Consider the following 21,681-nt stretch of genomic DNA (forward strand, 5'->3'; position numbering starts at 1 on the left):
ATCATTGGTTTTCATAAGCATTAGCTGGGAACTTTCGAAAATATTCATGCATAGATCCCACTCTTGGATATTCTGATAGAATTGGTCCAAGTGTAACACAAAGAATGGAATTTTTTAAAGGTCCCCAGGTAATTCTGATGGGTACCTATGACTGAGAATCATTATCTAATTACAATCTAGGGGTCAGCAAACTTTCTGGGAGGTAAAGGGACAAGTTATTTGGTAAATAATTTAGGCTTTGTGGGCCATAAGGGCTCTGTTGCAACTATTCAACTCTGCTGTTGCAGTGCAAAAGCAGCCATAGACAATAAGTAAATGAATGGGTGTGGCTGTGTTCCAATAAAACTTTATTTTCATAAACAGGTAGTGGGCTGGATGTGACCCACGGCCTTAGCTAACCTACTCTTGTTTATTAAACTGTTTCCACTCCCCTTGCCCAAAACAGTTGTTCCCACCCCTGTTTACCTACGGTTACCCCCACACCTTTGACTTTCAGTAGGTGACCTCTTATTCTACTTTAATGGAAAAATGCAGATCATCTGATAGAAAATTCTTCTACTTCTTTGTCTATCACTTGCAGACTCAGTAAACCTATGTCTGCATCTGTCTTCATCTCTTTGTCTCCTATCATAGATTCCGTGTTCCTTCTTTTCAAGATGAATGTCATTCTTTCACTTATACTTAATTCCATCACCCTTCCATCTCTTCTGCAGCTCCACTCCATAAAGAATACCGTTTCTTATGTCTTTAATCACTCCCTTTCTATGTGTTCCTTTCCTTTACTTAACAAATATGTTCAAGTGACATCCTTAACCAAAGAACCCTTAGTCTTCCTCAACCCTGTATTCTGCCCTAAATACACACCCACCCTTCCCTTCCCTTAGAAATTCCATACCTGTTGCCTCTACTTCCTCTCATCCCATTTACTCCTCAAGCCACTAGAATCTGGCTTCTGTTCCCAACATTCCACTGAAACTGCTTTTGTTAAGATCACCCACAACATATGAAACATTTCACATTCCTGACTCTTCTTAAAACTCTTTCCCCATTTAGTTTTTGCAATACCATTATATCTGCCATAATTAGTTATTCTTCCTCTGCTGGTCACTTCCATGCTGTTATTTTCTAATACTATTTGACAAGCTCTCTCCTCTTCTTATGCTACATATTCTCATAATTATTTCCACGGCATCGACTGCTACCTACATGTGATAACTCCCGAGTTCTATTTCTAGTTCAGGTCCCTTTCTCAAGTGCTAGGTTCATATTTTCAAATATCCCTTGAAAGCTATACTCAGGTGTCTTCCTCAGATCTGCTTTTTTCCCCCTTTATTTCCACTTGGTTAATAGCTTCACCATCAGCCCAAATGCCAGAGGCAAAATTCCCCCTCTCCCTCATGACCCCTGATAATCCACTGAGCACTTCTGTGAAGACTTTTTTTAAAATTCTCTACCTGAAGACACCTCATTCTCATCTATGCAGTGAATGGCGACCATATATGTTTAACCATGTATGGTGGTTCTGCTTTCCTTCCAAATCCAATCAGCCACCAAATCCTGATGATTCTACCTCTGAAATATCTCAGTAATCCATCTCCTTTTAGCCATTCCCACTGCAATTGCTTTTTAGGCAGACTGTAGTCATCCTTCACCAATTTTTTTTTAACTTCCCCACATCAGCAGCCCCTTACCTCCTTTGCTTACTTTCGCTTTCTCTTTATGTCATTGTCCTTCTCTTTGCTAAGAGACACTTTGCAAAATTGCATGTAGCATTTCTGTAGTAGAAGTGCCATGGTTTTATGCAAGGGAAGAGTGATCCTTCCTCTTTGGTTGCTGTCTCTTCTTGATGAAACATGGTATTTCATTAAGCTTTTGATCTCAGCCATATAAGTTGCTGAAGTTATTAGGAGAGAACTCCATCCTAAATAGTCTGGGCACCACACTTTAAATAAGATGATAACAAAATGAAGTGCCCACGGAGGATGGTGATCAACTTGGTGAATGGATTCCCAGCCACAATCAATAAGGAGTAATTGGAAGAACTGGAAAATTAATTCTAAAGAGGATTCTGATTTATTTTCTGGAGCAGACTAATTTGGATATTCTTTCCATATATGAACTCCAGGATCATCAATCAGGCATATTTCCTCCTTAACAAAAACATAGTTCCTTTTCTCTAATAGAAACACTTACTTAAGGCTTCTTTTTTCTTCATAGGAAATACATACAAGGTGTGCCACATTTGGGTATATATTGGCCCACCCATGATGGAAAGGAAGTTCACCAATCTATAGTCCTCATTTCCCTGGGAAGCCTTTCTTAGAAATGAGCTCACATTGACATTTATCAGTTTGCTGGAATAATGATTAATTTGAATGGTAGGCTACACATTTTCAATATTGGTTCCTTAAGTGTAATGTTGAATGCCCTAATTTTCTTGAGTGGGGGCACCTGACATAAAACCCAAGTTAAATAATTTTCCACATTCTTACTTAAATATTATTTCCAAAGTACGTTCTTCAATTGTGATGTTGCAAAATTTATATTTAGTCAGCTTTTCTCATCAGGGCACCATAATGGTGACTACAACCCACTGAAATTCTGGATGATTTATCAGTAATTACTTCATATGATATCTCGTATGTGCTTTCTCAAAACTATGCCCAGTATATTCTGTTTCTTTATCATGCCTTCACAATATTTTCAGAAAGCATCTATTTTATTAAAAAACCTACCTTTGTATCTGGTCCTGTTGAGAGAGTCTGTTGATCTAAAGGAAATTACTTAAAATTAAATTATCTTACCTTAGTACACAAATCTAAAATAAAATCCCCTTTCCTATCTTTTATAGTAGCACTCTAGTAATAAAGTGACATATTTCATGAACTTTGCCATTAAATCACATTTTTCATTTAGTAAAAGGAGCAAACCCCCCATATTTATTAAGCAATCAGACTGCTGAAATTGCCTGATAGGAATACTGATAGTGACGAGGGTTTGAGTTATACGCTGATAATTATCTTTTTTTCATAATCTTTTATCATAATATGAAACAAGCTACCTGATTTACCAAATAAACAGGCCCTCTGTGGCCTTACTCTTTTCCCACCTCTTTCCCATCTTGGCCTCTGCAAAACAGGGTTATGATATGGTTTCCACCATATCTACCAAGAGTCTTCCTGTACACCTGGCTTTGAAAGAAATTCAGGAAACAAGCGAGCAAGAGTGGTTAAAGGTAGTGTTTCACTTGAAGTTTAAGGAACAGATTTCTATAGTCATACTAACAACCTTCGTCAAGACTTGCTAGTAAGAAGTTCGACAAGCAATTTTCTCCATTTTAAACATTCTTTTCCTTTATTAAAATACATGAATTCAAAACAAAGATTTAAAAGTATTCATATATTATGCTGGGCGTGGTGGCACACGCCTGTAATCCCATCAACCTGGGAGGCTGGGGCAGGTGGATCATTTGAGACCAGGAGTTCGAGATCAGCCTGGCCAACATGGCGAAACTCTGTTTCTGGTAAAAATATGGAGTGTCACCACTGCACTCCAGCCTGGGCCACAGAGCAAGACTCTATCTCAATAATAAATAAATAAATAAATAAATAAATAAATAAATAAAGTTAAATTAAAAATTCATATATCAAATAGTCTCCTATAATCTGAAACTAGATCTGCCAATAAGAATAAAATCTTAACCCTAATACTGTATCAGTTTGCTTATATCTAAATGTCAAAATTTTTTTAAAGTTTTATTTGACCCCATGTTCCATACTGAATTTTAGTCTGCATTCTTTATACATTCATCTGAGAAAAAGTTCCATTTTTCATTTTGTTCACTCCGAAGTTACAAGAAAAAGACAAGCAGGAACTTATAGGTAAGGGAAGGTTAAATAGTGCTTGTATTTAAAGCAGAAGCAATCAGGAATCCTATTCTAATCAAACTGAAGAAAAGAAATAGGACTCTAGAAACCCTTCAAGAACTGGTTTTCATTTCCTCGAGTTGATCTGAAGGAGAGACCTCATTATGTTTTTTTAGGCGTAAACCTGGATAAACATATGTTCAACTGAGTTATGGAAATGACTTTCTTTCCCACAGCTGCAAAGCACGGCAGCGAGACAGACCATTATATGCTACATAAAACGACCCAAATGACACTGTATTAAAAAATGTTCAGTGAATCTTTGATTATATACTAAAATGCTTGCTTCAAATAATAGATTGGTAATAGATATATTTTTCACAGAAAGTTAATCTGTCCTTTCAATGAAATATTTCCATCAACATTCTTCTCCTCATCACAGAAATCTGTAATGATAACACATATAAAGCACATTTTCTTTCATATCGGATGAAAACTAGAATAGTCAAAACATGCACACAGTCAAAGGCTTACCGAGGTGTACAAGTATCCCTCACTGTTCATTGCCAAGTACAGCTTGGTTTGAACTCCTTGGATAGCCACCACTCGCAGACCCACAGGGATGAGGTTAAACAGAGCTGAAATTAAAAAAGAACATGAAAACAATGTTACAATTCGGAATTTCAGAACTTTTCAATGTTTCCAGCAGGACTGTCTGGTCCTCCAAAAGTAGTGTGTAGTTGGTGAGGGTATGTATATATGTCTGTTTATGTATACATATATACACATACACACCCCCACAAACACACCCACACACACCCCGAGGCAGACAGATAGGGTCTCATTCTACCTTGTAGTGTATTTAATTTCATGGTTGCAGCCAGATAACTGGAGCTGTAACTACATATTATTTAGTAGCCTGGAGAAAATGGAAGGCTTTGGTCACAATTTCATGGTTTTTACAGTGTTGGAGGTGGGGGAATCTTGATGCTTCTGGAAAGATACAGTCCCAAGAATTGTTCTGTACATTAAATAGTGTCATTATCAACAAATTAAGGTTTTAAACTGCTCCCCAAGATAACTGCTGAAATTCTCACAGTCATATTTAAAATCTACCTGCTGGGGAGAGAGTCATTAGACTTTTAGAAGAGTCCAATGCCCTCATCTAAATTATCTGTGTTATTCCATATAGAAGAACCCCACAATAAATCCAGGTCTTGTAAAAAGAAAAAGTCATTTTGTAGTCCTATGTTTCCAGAGTAGTATTTCCCTTTTTTATTTGTATTTTTTAATTTTTGAGATGGAGTTTCGCTCTTGTTTCCCAGGCTGGAGTGCAATGGCGTGATCTCGGCTCACTGCAACCTCCACTTCCTGGGTTCAAGGGTTTCTCCTGCCTTAGCCTCCTGAGTAGCTGGAATTACAGGCATGTGCCACCATGCCCGGCTAATTTTGTATTTTTAGTAGAGATGGGGTTTCTCCATGTTGGTCAGGCTGGTCTCGAACTCCTAACCTCAGGTGATCTGCCTGCCTCGGCCTCCCGAAGTGCTGGGATTACAGGCGTAAGCCACCACGCCTGGCTTCAGAGTAGTATTTCTTAAAGGACCAACATTTTCCAAGATTAGAATTGAGAGGGCTCCTAGCTTTTAGTCTCCAAGAACAAAAGACATAGGAATAAAAATAATGAACTTAAAAGAAGTTTATTTTATTATTTTATTATTATTATTTTAGCAAAATAGTTGCACGTGGGCAGCCAGTTGGTGCCAGTGAGGACTTCATTTCTCCATTTGAAGATCTGACTGCGTGAAACTTACACCCAGGCTTTCCTCACAACCACACACCACTCACTGGAGACAACTAGTGGGTGTCCTCCCACTACCAGCTGTCTACTCCCTCCCACACTGTGAATAAAAATAAAACAGTACATTTTTAAAACGTAGTGCTTGCCACACACATCTTTTGAAAATAGCCTGTGCACCTTTCTCTCAGGAGTCGTAGACCAATGTTGATGATTTTGCCTTGTTTTGTAAGTTTATTGAGGATGATAAATCAGTCTGTTATGGTTTCTGTGAACAAGAATGTAAAGGAGTCACCCTGTGGGTAAGAGTAGTTTTTCTGGGATCACTTATCTCTGTGCATATATATTCTGCTGCAGTAGGTGGGGTAATATGGATGAGAAATACTAATGAAGAACTAAATATTCCTTGGTGAGCCTACAATGTATCGTTCCTTTAAAACCAGGGTGTTACCAAAGAGGAGCTAGGACATATTGTACAGTTCAAAAGACAAGTGTTCCTACCACATGCCACTGATGGCACTTCATTCAATACTCATCAAATTAAAAGCTGTGCCCTTCTGTTATGTGAGGTAAAGGAATGTAATTGCACAGATTGCAAGCCAAGATCGCATGCTATATTTGACAATGCAATACACAGGCAAGAAGTCTGACATCTCTGAGCATGTCATGTGTTTGTCATATCCCTTTCTGTTGAGGATGTCTTGTTCACAGCAGGTGTTCAACACCCATTTGTGGATTGATAGCAATCTGTATGGTGAAAATATGATACTATGTTTTTGAAAAGTAAGAGATCACAATCCCATTTATATAAAAGTTCATACTTGAAAAATTCTGAGATCTGAAAAACTAAACCAAAACTTCCAATATGGGCTTGGTTTAAAAGCCATATCACTACATACCACTTGACAACTATAATATCAGTATATGTTTGACACCTAGTTTAGTCATAGTAATAAATGACAGAGAATGATAAATTAAATTCAGAATTATTTATAGAACTTCATTTTTTAAAATAATATTCTGAACTTTCTTAGTGCTCTTAATGCGGCTTATAACAAGCACAAGAAAGAAACAGAGAGAGATTAAAAAAAACTGATTTGATTTTCACCATGTTCTCCAATCACTCTGACTCAGGTTTTAATGAGCAATGAAATGTCTAAATTTCAAACATCAGACAACAGAAGGAGGAAGAGAAGAAAAAAACATTAGCAATCCATTCCTGTGATTATTTAATCTTGAATAATGGTATTAACTATATAGCAGAACTATGTACTTTTCACTATACACTTTAAATTTCCATGAAGTCTGATTAAAAAACAAAAAACATGACCCCAAAATAAAAACTTGATGAGAGTAGCAAATCTAGAGATTGACTGATCATACTACCACGATCTTTTCATTTCTTTAAACATTCAAGATAGATCATAAACTGGGTTGGTTTAAAATATGTCTAAAGGGACAATCTGCCCATATAAAAACGCAAAGAAATTTTATCAGGGGTGAGCTTAAACCACATAAATATCTTCCTATGTGCTTTTGTTTCTCTATATCTGGTATCTTTCCTCATGGATTTAAGATATTATTTTGATCAGGATAAAAATATTATAAATATGAGAAAAAAGTTGACTTCATTTATGCATTTAAAACACATTCATTAAATACCTAAAATCTCTTCTTCCATCTCAGCAAAAGTTTTGAAGAAGCGTTTAAAACATAAATGTGCTTGTGTTTCTTGTTTGTTCTATCTGCATAAAAACAAACACCTTCTATTTGAAGGGCCACTTCATCAGAGCCATGCACCTAGTTGTCACCCAGTGTTTGCTGAAGGCAACACTGAAGCCGTGCTTCTTCATCAGTTGGCCAAGGTCAATTTCTCAAAAGAGAATAATTAATAAAAGTATATATTAAGGTAGGTTGGAAAGGCAACATGTTGAACTGATAACGCTTCTGCAAGTTTGAAGAGAAAGGGAAAACTACTCTTTTAAAACGTCCTTCCTTGCACCCCGGGCGGATATAATAAAACTACTGCCATGGGATGTCTATCATCGTTTCCTTTTCAAGGGAAAATACATAATTTATAATGGCTGATTTCCTCATGATGAGATTTTATTGAACTGACATTTATCATTATAATAAATCTACATAAGGTAAGGTTAAATGCATAATATCAAACATATGTTTTCAGAAATGGATATATCTGTATAAATGTGAACTGATTTATCATGACATTGCTTACCATGTCTGAATAAAAATAATGCAATTCAATCAAATTAAACTAAATGAGAAAATATGCTGAAAATAATGAAGGTTAATAAAAAGAAGAGTAAGAAAAATATAAACATAGTATCATGAATACATATTAAGGAAATATCACATACATGAGTGATAGTTGAAAAAAACAACTTGTATTCTCGTTATGCACATTTAAAATAATTAAACAATTAATACCAATAAAATGGCTTGGTTTTAAGGAAAAAAAGAATAAATTTGGATGGCTGGTCTTCATGATATATCAGTTTAATCATTAAACCTTCTTGTTTCATGATGACTTATGCCCCACAATATCCTCAATGGCAAAGCTAAGCTAACTCACTAGCTTCTGGCTACTCTTAACATCAGGAGCAGATCCAAGCTCTACCGACTTGCTATTTCTATTGAGATACTTTCCATTTGTATGCATCATGTTATGACGATACTTACCTTTAGTTGACTTACCTCTCTAGTTTAATCTGCCTAAATACAGAGTCCTGTTATCGGGCTATGTTCTTTAATGGTCTTTCCATATCATTAGTAGTACACAGAAATGCCATGCATATCAGTCAGTTATAAGACAACCAAAGGCAGAAGCTATGTATATGTAGGAACCGAAGAGTAAAACCTACTGTATCATTTAAAGCTCCACAGTTAAAAATGGAGCCTTGATATATGTGTGTGTGGTGTGTGTGTGTATCTCCTAAAATGATTACTTAAGAGTGTGATCTTGATGAATTTGGTATATTGCCGTTAATAGGACACAGCACATGAATTGTCTATTTTTTTTTTTAATTTCCTTTCAGGAAACACATGTGAATACCAGCCCCAAAATATTTCTTCTCTGATTTGTACCCAGAGATGTTAAAAGGGGGAAAGAAACGTGACTGGATAGGCTCACTGGCAGCTAATCATGAACTTCCCCTCAATAATGCTCAACAGACCCATTTTTCTGAGGCACTGTGGAAAGCAGGGCAGCTTACCTCCCCTAATTCCTTCCCCAAACATCAATTCGCACAATAACTTATGGGAATGTTTTATTGCAGATCATCACCACGCACTAGCGTCTGTTATTTGATTACAGTAAAGCCCTCTAGTTACACTTGCCTAATAGTTTCAAATAGAAGAGTATGCATAAAAGAACAACTAGGATTCACTATAAAACTTTAATATCACAACAGTGACTTTTGCAAAACAGTGAAGAACCATTTAATATGAGGTTTTTTTCCCATCCTCCATACCAACAAAGCTTTCTTCAATGGTAATTAAAAGTGACTTCCTCTTGAGGTTATAGATTGGCCATCCCCCTGAAGCATTCCTAAAAGGTGGGAAACTCTTTACAGTTATTGAGGCCCTCGTCAATGGCATTGCTGTAGCCATACAGCTCTTAAAAAGCTGCAGAGTATACTGCTTAGCATTCAGACCTACTTTCCTTGTCTATTTTCTCAGCCGACAATGGGATTATTACTGGGAAATTATCAAAGGGTTTGAGAGAAATTCAGTAGTTGGAGAAAACAAAAAAAAATTGTGAGAACTAAGTGTTTTAGCCTTGTGAAATATTTAATACGTCTCCAGAAATCTGTATATTGCAAGAAAACATCAATTATCATTGAAGAGAAGCCTGCGCTATTTGTGCTTATATTTTTATTACTCCAAATAAATAAAACATGTAATTAAAGGTTATGTAACATCTTGGAATCACCTTCCTTCAATAATTAGAAATAAAACCCAATTATTTTTTATGTGTTTCTATTTTAGGCCCACCATTATAGTCTCCAATTTGGTCTTAAACCATGGTTAAAAAGAAAGAACTAAAAGAAATCCCTTTACTCACCTGTGGAGGTATCTCAATGTTTAAATTCCACTAGTCTCAGAGTTATCAGGGTGTGTGTGGAGCAGGGAGCAGAAGTCAAAGCTTGTAATGATGAATTTTCATGGTCTGAAACTACTCTTGGGTTAAGACCGGTTCTTAAGAGTAGAGATAACATGCTATTTCTGGATCAGTGTGTGGGTGAGTAAATTTTCTGTGGGGAAAAAAAGTAATAAAATCCAAAGGATAGCCATAAATCTATCTAGATTTCCATGGAGATGACATTTGGATTATTCTTCAGATGGTGTCAACATTATTTGCCCTAGTTTACTAGCTTAGATAGACTCATATTCAACTTCCTTTAGGTTAATCTGTGTAAACAGGATTATGTAGTGTGACTCTATTTTGCATTCAATACAGGATTTAGGAAAGCGTATTTATTTTTAAAATAAATAAAAAGAACAGAATGTTAACAACATACTGGCATATACTATTTATTTTGCAGCCACTTACTGTAAGTGCTGTCCTCATCTTTGGTGCCATCAATGGTTCCATCCGCCTGCAGCTGCAAGTGGTAGCCTTGTCGGCTGTATAGCTTGGTAACTATACCCTTAAGCTGAGGCTCTGCAAAGAGAACAAGGGTTTGGATCAATTGATACATTGTGCCTATGTAGTTGAAAAGACTCGGAATTTCAATTTCTAATTTCAGTTACAAATCTTAATGGAGTAAGTCAAACTACACTTTTAAAGTGTCTGGAAGAAAGAAAACAAACTCCAAGTTTCGGAATAAATTTCCAAACTAAAGAAACATTTTCTTTCTACCTGGAAACATTGGTAAAGCTTCTGAAAGTGTCTATGGTTTCTGATAACCTGTCCTTTGGTTTATAGAGTGGAACGCTATCTCATTGAGTATTTGTAATGGGATGGCAAATGGCTATGATGCCTTTTGAAATTGTACTACTTTTCATGTGAAAGAAAAAGGAGAAATACAAAGATAATTCCAAGTTGTTTGCCAATCAACCAAGGACCAAAAACCCACTAGCAAAGATTTCCTTCAGAATGACCACAATTTGAATAAATAATCTCCTTTAGTTCTAAGAAGGTAGAAAATGCATAAATAACCTGGAACCCCATTAAGGAAACTGTATTTGGAAAATTGAGCCTTTTATGCCAAAAAAGGGAGGAGGGAGATACAACAACCATTAACACATCTTGTCATATTAATCACCATTAGTGAAAATGTGTGTGAAAAGAGCAGCGTTTTTGTTGGTGGGAAGGAAAAAAATCAGTGCACACTAATTTTTCAAATTTCATATCAGAAGTGTGATTATCAAAAATATGAATTCTTAATTAAAATTATTTTCAATTATGAATAACCATAGATTAATCAAGTGTCTAATTTACCAGTAACAGTCATGTTATCCAACATTTTCTTTTACTGAATACAGACACCTGCGCTGAAATAATATTTATGTGATTATTCGAGCCACATAATCATTCTTTGCAACCACTTAAGCCTTTTTTGAAACATGCTTAATTTACAGTTAATGCATTAAAAACTTTGTGCAAACAGAAAACGTTATGTCTGCTTTTCCGCCCCAGGGTGTGTAGCACACATAAATGGAGAAATAACAGATCGGTGAGGCTTATTTTTTTTTTTTGTAATATTTATCTAGTAAAAGGTAGAAAAGAGTGTAAAAGATTCATTTGATTGAGAATGGCAAATAAACTGCATGCTCGCTTGAAGGTCTACCTTGACGCAACCTGACACCTAGAGCTGAATTTCCAGTCGCTGGAATATCGCGCTACTCTTACCACCGAAAATGTTCAAAAGCACCCACAATCTGGCTATGAGTTTAAATTCCCTCTTCAACACCGCATTTTAGTAGCATGTAACCAATTATACTAGTCTAACCAAATCTCTAAGCTCTTTGCAGCAAGGTTCTAGAAATCCCCCCTCCCCCCGCCCCAGCAAACATTTCGAAGCTGCACCACAAGTCAAGTCTGTCCCCAAAAGCTTAAAAGTAATCAAAGAAACGCAATGCCTAGACAGCAGAAGCCCACATCCCTTGGAGGTGGAAGCTGGAGGGGAAGGGTCTGACAGGCAGAGATAAAGGTAAGAGAGGGATTCCCCAGGCTCTCCTGGGGCGGGAGGATGCTGTCTGCCCAGCTCTGCGCCTGCAATTTCCACGCCACACACATCATAGCCATGTCTGGGTCACGCCTGCCCACAGCCCACCGGGCATGCACATATGTGACGTGTCCGAAGCTGAGGGCAAGCCTCCCAGGGCAGAGTATGCCCCCAGGCTCTGCGCCTGTCCCAGGGCAGTTGCAATGCAGCAAGCCTGTTACTGTTACGGAGGCAAGAAAGCCATCGCCTTCCCACGCACGCACACAGGCTAGGTGGCCTCTTCTGCACAAGATGGGCCACCGACAAACTCACCTATGCTACATACCTGCTCCCCACCGCCCCCACCTCACTCGTAAAGTATGGGGAAAAGAAAGCAAAAACCCTTTCCGACCTGGTCTTCTTCTGCGCCTCTTCTTGGAGCCGAAGAGTTTGACCCGGGAAAAGACATTTAACTTGTTTTTGTCGCAGCTGGTCTTGCCTTTGCTGGGGCTGCTGACACACTTGCAGGCGTTGGATTTCTCGCGCTCGCGGGCTTGCCTCTTCTGACGGATGAGCGAGCTGGCGATAGCCGCCGCCATGGCCACGACGCCCACCACCACCGCTTCTTTTGCTGCCCCTCTCCGGGTTCACCTCCTCCTCCTTCTCCTCCGCTGCTCGTCCGCTGTCTCGCGACTTCGCCGCTTTAGTCTCCTTAGCCTGCGTTTGCCCGGGCTTCTCCGCACTCGGGCTTCAGCCAAGGAGGGGGCTCAGCATGCCGTCCGAGCTCCTCCGGCGGCGGTCCGGCTCCCGCGCGGGCTGCTGGCTGCCTGGGTCGGAGTCGACGCCACAGCCCCGGGCCGGGATCGCGGGCGAGACTGGCAGGCGGAGGCAGCGCTGCGCGACTGCGTGCGGTCGGCCCCTACGCCCCGAGGACACTGTGCAAGTCCAAGTGGCTCGGGTCGGAGTTTCGCGGCACCCCCCGCCCTGTGCCGCGCGGAGGGGGCCAGAGGAGGGAGGCGGGCGGAGGGAGTGAGCGCGGGCGGGAGACAGGCCGGGAGCCCGGGCGGCCGGAGGGAGGAGGGAGGAGGCAGCGCGCGGGGGAGCGCGCCCTCGCCCTGGCCCCTCCGAGTCTTCCACTAGTCCTTGCAACTTCTCGGCGTGATAATCGGGAAAAGTTGGCCCATGCCAGCCTTCCGACAGGGATCAAACAGGTAATGGCCTCGCATCTTCGCTGTTGCTGCTGCTCTGGGCGCGGCACAGTCGCAGCACAGGAATTCAGCCGCCGCAGGCACCCTCCGGAACAGCGCGACAGCCTCCTTGCAGCCCCCTCCCGCGGCGGCCCCTCCCTCCCGGAGCTGAGCCCGTCGGCTCGGAGCCGCAGGCCGCCCCTCCCACCCCCACCCCCCAAGTCCCCGGCAGGCCGTGCCGGCTAACACCTGTAGGGGCTTCCGCACTGCCCCATCGTCCAAATCCTCCTCCCCTCCTTTTCTCGAAAGGAGCTTCGGGAGGAAACAGTGATGGAGGAGGAACCGGGATGAGGTAGTTGGGCTGACGGAGCGGGGGTTTGCTTGGCATTGGGGGATGGCGTGGTGGGGGTGTTTCCTTAGTGTTTGAGCTGACCAGATTGTGCTCGGGCTGGAGCCCCTCAGAAGTTCGCCAGATCCCTGCCTCAGGCTTGGACGCACCAACAACCCGGAGAACCCTCACACACCCGCGCGGAGGTATTTTGCTTGGCGACACTTGTAGCCATTCAGGAGAGGAGGCCAGAGTCCCCAGACGGGTTCAGCCCCAGCGGCAGCAGCAGAAGCAGGCACTGCAGAGCTGCGCCCGCACACCACGCTGCCACCCAGTGGTTTTTGCTGACTTTTCATTTCAAGCCAATTTGTAGGGTCCAAAACCTGTTTTTCCTCTACGCCCCCTTATCTGTCCGCTCAGATTTGGGATTCAAGCAGAGAGCTTGGGTCGTGTACCATAAGCACTACGTGTTTGGGAAATGCAGAGTCGAACCTCTCTATTTAAGCCGTGGCCCATCTCTCATCTCCTAACTTAATGTTTTCTGCTCCTCCAAAGTCAGGCAGCCTTCCTCCCTCCAATTCAGGAACCAGTCTGGCTTGTCGCTGGCCTCACTCTATGAACAAGTTCTGTCCTCTCCCTGCGTTATATTTTATTCTGGAGGAAAAGAAAGAAGAGGTTTTGAGGCCAGAAATGCAGCGAAGAGAAATGGCCTATCTACATCCCTACCTTCAAACACACACAATTATTTGACTATTTTACTTGATTTCTGAGGCCAAATAGCAAGCAAAATAGAGCAGCTGTACTACCTGGCAGCCCTACGCCGTCTTTACTGAACTCCCGCATGGCACCCCCATCACCTCTTCTCAGAACTAATGTAGATGCAAAACCAGATGCTCAGCTTATCTTCAGACCCCAGCCCTTTTTTCCTTGCCTGACCGTCCAGCAAACACGCTCGGACTCAGCAACACTGAAATGCTTTCAGGCTTCCTAGAACATAAGAGCTGAATCACCGGACCCTTCTGTAGATTCCATTGCTTCACAGGGGAAGCTGTTGCTACCCCTCCTTCCACTTCTCCCCAGTCTTGAAATGTCTCTTGCTCCATCAGAAGCACCACTGTGTGTCTGCAAGGTAGACTGGGGTAAAGGTTGCAGTGGGCTGAGACTGATAGCTACAGGAGAACGATGCCAAAGGGTCTGACATTTTCTACCTACTGTTTTGTGCTTTTGGCTTTCCCAAATGAAAAGGGAGGACAAGGTAGACGAGAGTTTTAACACCTCAAGTCTATTCAAGTATCCACTTCTTTAAACTTTGATTCATGGGGAAAAATAAATCCCTGATGAATGACTGACTGATACTGATTCTGAAGAGCAGGAGGCTACTTCCTAGTTCAAAATGTATGTGATTGTTGTTTAAATTCCAGATACCATGAAGGGAAATATCTTACATAAAGAGGGGTCAGGAGAAGCTTTGATCGGGCCCAAATATTTGGGGTGGGTGATGAACAGGTACAAGGTCTCTGCTATTCTCTTCATGTTTTTACCTTTTGCTGAGCACCAACCCCAAGGGCCTTTTGTTCCTACTCTCATTTCTGTCTCGGGATCCTGACCTAGAGCAGGCATGCAAAAGCTAAAGAAGGATGAAGTTCTGATTCAGGAAGGGGATAGACCTTAGAAGGAGAGATGGTATTGAGAAAATCATAAGGGCTTTCCCACACCCTTTTTCTTCCACTTCTCTCAGATAGCTCTCACTGTTTGCTTCTGCCAATACCATTGATAAGGTATTTTCAGGATGCCTGTAGAATTATTGATGTGGCCACTCTGTGGTACGTATTAGAGGTAAACAGACTCAGAGAAGACTTCAGGAATATATAATAAGAATGGCGGGGGCATTTATTACAAATTTGCAAACACAAACTGTAAATACATCCTTTTGGTTCTAACTCCTGTCTACTCCACATGAGCTCATGGAACCACTGAGCCAAAGCTGATAACCAGGTGATTCTACACATGTTTGTAGATGTCTTTCTTGCTCTAATCCTTCTCTCCCTGATTAAATTGTATAATATTGAAAAAATGAAGAGTATGGGGGAGGGGGAACCAGACTCTGCCTCCATCACATGTTCCTGCCAACCCACAAAAAGTATTTCTGTCTTTTTATACCCTGCCCCCCTTGAATCTTTTTGTCTTCATGAACAGGAAAATGCATGGCACATTATCAATGAGACTTGAGAAGGGGGCATCTCTCTGTGATGTGTCTGCCTACAGACCTCATTCATTCTCCTCTCTCTTCTACTAAGAGAACTCACAAAGGCCTGTGACCAGAGGGTAAATTCAATCTGGGGCAGAAAGTGAAAGAAAACCATTCTGAAATTGGATCCAAATCATATTGCTCAATGAACTTAACCATTCATAATGCAGATATTGGCCAGGCGTAGTGGCTCACGCCTGTTATCCCATAATTTTGGGAGGCTGAGGTGAGCAGATCACCTGAGGTCAGGAGTTTGAGACCAGCCTGGCCAACATGGTGAAAACCTGTCTCTACTAAAAATACAAAACTAGCCAGGCATGATGGCGCTTGCCTGTAGTCCCAGCTTCTCAGGAGCCTGAGGCGTGAGAATTGCTTGAACTCGGGAGGCAGAGGTTGCAGTGAGCCGAGATCAGGCCACCACACACACACACACACACACACACACACACACACACACACACACAAAAGCAGATATGTTCGTGTTTTCCTAACTCTCATGTCTATTTCCCAGGTGCTTAAAATTTCAGAGACGGATGTGAATATTGCTTTCAAATCTCCAACAGGAAACTATGCCAAAGTCACATGTATCTTGAGAAAGTATAATGAAAGAATTGCAGCCAATCCTAGAGAAGCATATTTTGCTTTTCTTTGCTGTCCCACTGCCTTCCTGGGCCAATAGTATGACATTTGTGTAGGGGAAGTAATAAAGAATTCTCTTTTGACACCTATTTACAAATCCCTTTTTCTCCTGTTTTGATTTGTTCCTAGCAGTTCACATTGTGCCCTTGCTATGGAACTTCCTGGATCTCCTTCATATTTGTAAATTTCAATGATCTCTGCTTATCCCTGGTGGTTCAAACTCTTCTGTGCTCTATTCTAATGTAGGGTCTATTCTTTGTTTCTCCCAGGTGTCCTCTGTCCCATTGCATTGTCCACCAACCTCTTTTTTTGACCATATTCAGAAAGAAAGCATTCTTAGCTTCTTTTTCTAACTCAACTCCTAAAGAGTTCTAGCCTGGCAGGCTGGAAACATATGTTTTAATCCTGTCTCTGCCACTAATTGGCTGTGTGACCTTGAGTATGTCATTTCTCCATATTACAGACCTCAGTTTTCCCATCTTTAAAGTAATGCTTAGACAAGATTGGCAGTTTTCACTTTGTATTCTTCAGCACTCTAAAAGTAATGAAAAGTAATAACAGTTCCCTCGCCAATGTTTCAACAGTAGATTTCATCTATTTTAACTCTTTTCATTCAACTGTTTATTTCTATTTCTCTTTTCATCTGTTTTATATAGTGGAGCGCATCGTATGATTTCTTATGTAAAAAATAAAAATGAAAAGATTCTGGTACTAAAAACAAAATGTTTGGAAACCTCCAGATGATATGTTCCTTAAAGTCCTTTTGGCTCTGGGAGCCTCTGATTATTTTTCCCATATGTTCCTGTTCCTACTTCTTTATCTTCCCCTCTTCATACTTCCCATCTCTCTGTTCTCTTCCCACCCCATGAGAACATCAATTCTAAATTGGATTCCAAGGAAAAATGCAAAAGTCCCTTTGATTCCACTCCTCGTGGGTTCACTTGAGAACTAGGTTTTAGCATTCTTTTCAGAGAGAGTTATGTGAGTTATCTGGGCATAGAATGCTGATCGCTCTCTGCCAATCTCGTTTGGCAGGCCTCAGAGGAGCTGTAAGGAAGCTGAGGGGACCTGCTCTCAAGAGGCACCTCCAGGAGAGAGACAGAAACCCAAACAGATGTGACTGTGATGAGTAAAAATGAGAGAACTCAGACAGCCTAATGGGGAGCAGCCTCAGTCCATTCTGAGCAGAAAGGAATGGACTGTCTTTCTGCAATTCTGAAAATGAGAGGTTTCAAACGCCCTTCTTATGTGAAGAGAAGCTCACTCAGAATCACTTGCCAGTTTGTTCTCCTTCTACACTGACAGTTCACCAAAATATCTGAGTGGCAAGTTACCAGGTCAAGGACTGCTGATGAGCTCAAAGAAAGGAAACGTTGGCAGATTCAAATGCACCAAGGTCGAGTAACACTGGGATCTCCCCATTCACTAAGTAAGGCAGCAGAGGGAGTGTTTAAGAGATGAGGTAGCCAAGTACCACATTTTTTGGTCTATCTACAAAGGCACAGAGAAACAACTGGATAGAAATACAAATGAGGAGATTAGAGAAAAGCTAACAGAATAGGCTCTTTTCAGCCAGTCAGGCACAGTGGCTCACACCTGTAATCCCAGCATTTTGAGAAGCTGAGGCAGAAGATCCCTTGAGCCCTGGAGTTCCAGGCTGCAACAAGCTATGATCCTGCCACTGCGTTTCAGCCTAGGTGACAGAGTAAGACCCTGCCTCTAAAATAAAATAAAATGAAATAAAATAAAGAAAAAAGAAAGGACACTTAACTCCAGGAAGAAAAATGCAATGTAAGGAAATCTTGTTAGTGTCACACTAGAATTCCAAGTAAAGAAAGAGTGACTACTATATTCTGTTACATGCCCTGACACATATCTTAGCTGGCAAAGATTAGATCATTTACGGGAGTTATACTTCAGAAACAAAGGTCTCCAGAACCATCCTTTTAGAAACTGATTGGCCCTCCTGAATTGCATTTAGAATGAAAATCCACAAGACCTTAGGTTTGCATCACACTAGGATGGTGGCTTGGTCTTCATTATGTCCTGTCTCTGAGATCATTCTCTAAATACGTAAGCTATAGAATTTACTGAAGCTACCTTTGATTTATATTTAAAATCAATTGAGAAAACACTGATTAATTCTGATCCTTAAGAAGAAAAATCCTATCACCCACATAAAAATTTCATTGTTCAGTCATAATTTATGAATATTAAAGCCATAAAACGCCCTGATGGTATTAATCATGTCGGTGAATTCAGCACTTCACCATTTAATTAGCCATGGCAGCTGCAACATCGAGAGTTCAAGGCCTCTGATTACCTGCTTGGCCATTTAATCAAGAAAACCTGGAGAGAAATAGCAGCTTTCTGGGGTGGAGGTTTCTCTCTTAATCTTGAGGAGAGAACACAAGGAAATGAGCTTAAGCTTTAATATGTGGGGATTTAAGTTTGGTACAAGGAAAACATTCTTTTCAGAGAGGGTTGTTAAATACTATAATTGATTGCTGATTTTTCTTCTATAAAAGCTTTTATGAATACAACAAAAACCTTTTCTATCTAGGTGGGTATGTGGGTTGATTTCCATTAAGACTATCATTCTGTCATAAAAACGACACTACTATTTGTATAACCATGACCTGCCACCAAGAAGCAGTCACAGGGAAAGTGGAAAGGGGCAGTAACACCATTATGAGAAGGCAAAGGTTCCCTCTGATAGGGCATGGGGATTGCTAGTGCTTTTGTTGTTGTTTTTGTTTGTTTGTTTTGTTTTTTTGAGACCTGGTCTCTCTGTCACCCAGTCAGGAGTGCAGTGGCATGATCAGCTCACTGTAACCTCTAACTCCTGGGCTCAAGCCATGTCCCACCTCAGTCCCCAAGTAGCTACGACTATGGGCACATGCCACCACATTTAACTACTTTCGTTTTCTAAAGCTAAGGTCTTTCTTTCTTGCCCACGCTTGTCTCTATCTATCTCGTGGCTTCAAGTGATCCTCCCGCCTTGGCCTCCCAAAGTGCTGGAAATTACAGGTGTGAACCAAAGCACAAAGCTGATTGTTAGTGCTTTTGCCTTTGGAAGATCATACTGGATGAACCTGGAGCATGTGGATCAAGGCAGTCACATTCATTTCCTAAAGTTTCTCTCATCCAACTTGCAGATAACACTTTGTAGACACAATAAATATATTGTTAATCAAATGGGTTGCTTCAGTGGTGACAGAGTGTCTAGAGCCAAGAAAAGCATCAGGTTCTCTGAGTGATTTTGATTCTGTTTTACTCAATAATATTTGAAGATCTTGAAGGAACAATTTCTATTTTATGAACTAAGCGATGGCTTATGAACTAAGCGATGGCTAACAAACATAAATGAGGTTTCTCTGGTGAGACATTTATGGCAGCCTAAAAATGTACAAGAATCAGAGACAAAGTATCTGTAACACTGGGTTCATTTCTTGCCCAGTGAACTAGGTAATCTAAATGAAAAGCTAGGGGAAAAAATGATGGAGGATTTGAGGCAAAAACAGACAACCTAATTTTTCTGGATTTCAGCCAATTCAGGAAATAAAGTTACTGGAAGGTTTGACCTAAACTCAGGATTTGAGGAGAGGAATGCAGTGTGGGCAAATGATCTAGTGTCTGTTATTATTTAGCATATGGAGGCAAGATTCACAACCAGCATTAAGGAACACTGGTGGATTTCCTACTTGCCAATGGAACTGTTTGCCCCAATTTCCTATCAAGAATTTATATTTTTTAAAGCAACACAGAGGTAATGGGAACATACTTTAGTGTTCCCTCAGGATTAAGAGTCTTAACACAACTCTTTTCAGACACGGACCAAGATTTGGGCAGAAGAACCTGGTATATTCAGAGAAAATACTATCCTCCATATTCTGAGGAGGTGAAAGACAGGTTAATAACCCACCTGAGAATTGTGCAGATGCTATAGATGATTTTTAAGCTCTCCCCTCTGCTTTAGATTTGTTTTTCCCAAAACTAGGGTTGGAAATGGTGATAACACTCAATAAATACTATGGGTATAATTGGACAAGCAACTTGTTAAGTGCTATAACCTTATTCCCTTTAATCCTTACAACAACATGCAAGGTACGTATTATCATTATTGCTGTTGCAAAGGTGAGGAAAGTGAAGCCTAGAAAGACTAAGTGATATGACTATGGTTTCCTGGCTAGTACATCAGTGGAAGTGCAAGTATTTAAACTAAGGATCCTTAGCCAAAAAGTACAATTTATGTGTACAAGGCCAGACCTTTAAATACTACTTCTTTCCTCATTGGGTTGCTCAACAGTGGTGCCTGGATGTGACTATCTTTTTGCTTAGGGGACTGAACAAGATGAAATATAGCAGGATTTTCTAATCAGATTTTTTTCTTTAACAAAACTGAATTATGAAATAAAAATAATACATATGATCTATTTCTAGTTATAAGCACAGTTCATAACACTCAATAACTTCTTACAGCAATATTTAAAGAAAACATTGCTAACTTTCTCATGAAAATTATAGGATTATAAATCACTACTTAATGTTATTCTATGTTTCCTAGACCAAGAAATAGTTTGACACTGGAACCTGTTTTGACTCAGGTAATCTGGGACTTTGGAATGCTATGAGACCCAAAGGACACTTCACTTCCCGGCCTTTCTCTCCATCACTACTTAGCAGAGACAAGAAGTTAAAGCACTCCAAACACTCAGTTCTTTTCATACAGGAAAAACTGGCTTTCCACACTGTAAGCTTTTTTGTGCCATCTGTTTTTAGCTACAGGAAGCTTGAGTTCAGCCAAAAGAGAGAAAAATATTATACACAGTGTATTCACTTCCATACTAGGAAGCCCATGACTATCCTTTTGTAATTAGGAGTTTCTCCAATATCTATTCTAGCTAATTTGCTCTATCTTTTCCCTTCTGACAGTTAAAAGTACAGTCAACTGACTGAACTTATTTAGTAACTTTTCTTGCAACCACCGAAGGCCTCAAGCAATTTTAGAAACTGATTTCCTAACAGGAGCCTTGATGCTCACCTAAAGATTTCATTTTAGAGAAGAGATCTGAGGCAAGAGAAGTTAAATACATTTGGCTTGGGCCATTTGTTCATTTGTTCATTCATTAATTTATTCATTCAAAATTTACTGGGAACTATTTGCCAAGTACTGAGCTAAGACCTGAAGGATACAAAAATACTAATAGCTCTAATGTATTGAGCACCAACTCTACTCCAGGCACTATTCAAAGTACAATAAATCATTACTTAGTGGCATTGATATGTTCTTGAAAACTGCAATTTTAAGCAAAATGACATAATGAAACCAAATTTTTTTCTCATCAACATTATGAGGAAATATTGAAGGAAATGACATGATTTGAAGACATGCTGTGTGTCATTTCACTTAAAGTTGCAGTTTCCAAGAACCTATTTATGACATTT

General features: G+C 40.3%; 1 protein-coding gene and 1 long non-coding RNA gene across 6 annotated transcripts in view; one reads left to right on the forward strand and one right to left on the reverse strand.

Moving 5' to 3' along the window:
• Positions 1 to 21,681, reverse strand: part of FGF13 (fibroblast growth factor 13) — a 607,550-nt gene that overhangs the window by 64,804 nt on the left and 521,065 nt on the right. For 3 of the 4 annotated variants that reach the window (XM_015128297.3, XM_028841663.2, XM_015128298.3), the window contains 2 exons: positions 10,235 to 10,345; positions 4,401 to 4,504 (listed from right to left, as the gene is read on the reverse strand). In XM_015128297.3, coding sequence (XP_014983783.1) covers positions 4,401 to 4,504; positions 10,235 to 10,345 — 215 coding nt within the window. 4 annotated transcript variants of the gene reach the window in all.
• Positions 11,723 to 21,681, forward strand: part of LOC114674959 (uncharacterized) — a 79,996-nt gene continuing 70,037 nt past the window's right edge. The window contains exon 1 of one of the 2 annotated variants that reach the window (XR_003726050.2): positions 11,723 to 11,837. This is a non-coding gene — a long non-coding RNA (uncharacterized LOC114674959). The remainder of the gene's footprint in view (positions 11,838 to 21,681) is intronic. The other variant, XR_003726052.2, reaches the window with a different exon arrangement.

The sequence above is a fragment of the Macaca mulatta genome, chromosome X (assembly GCF_049350105.2).
Source record: "Macaca mulatta isolate MMU2019108-1 chromosome X, T2T-MMU8v2.0, whole genome shotgun sequence".
In the NCBI taxonomy this organism is placed as follows: domain Eukaryota; kingdom Metazoa; phylum Chordata; class Mammalia; order Primates; family Cercopithecidae; genus Macaca; species Macaca mulatta.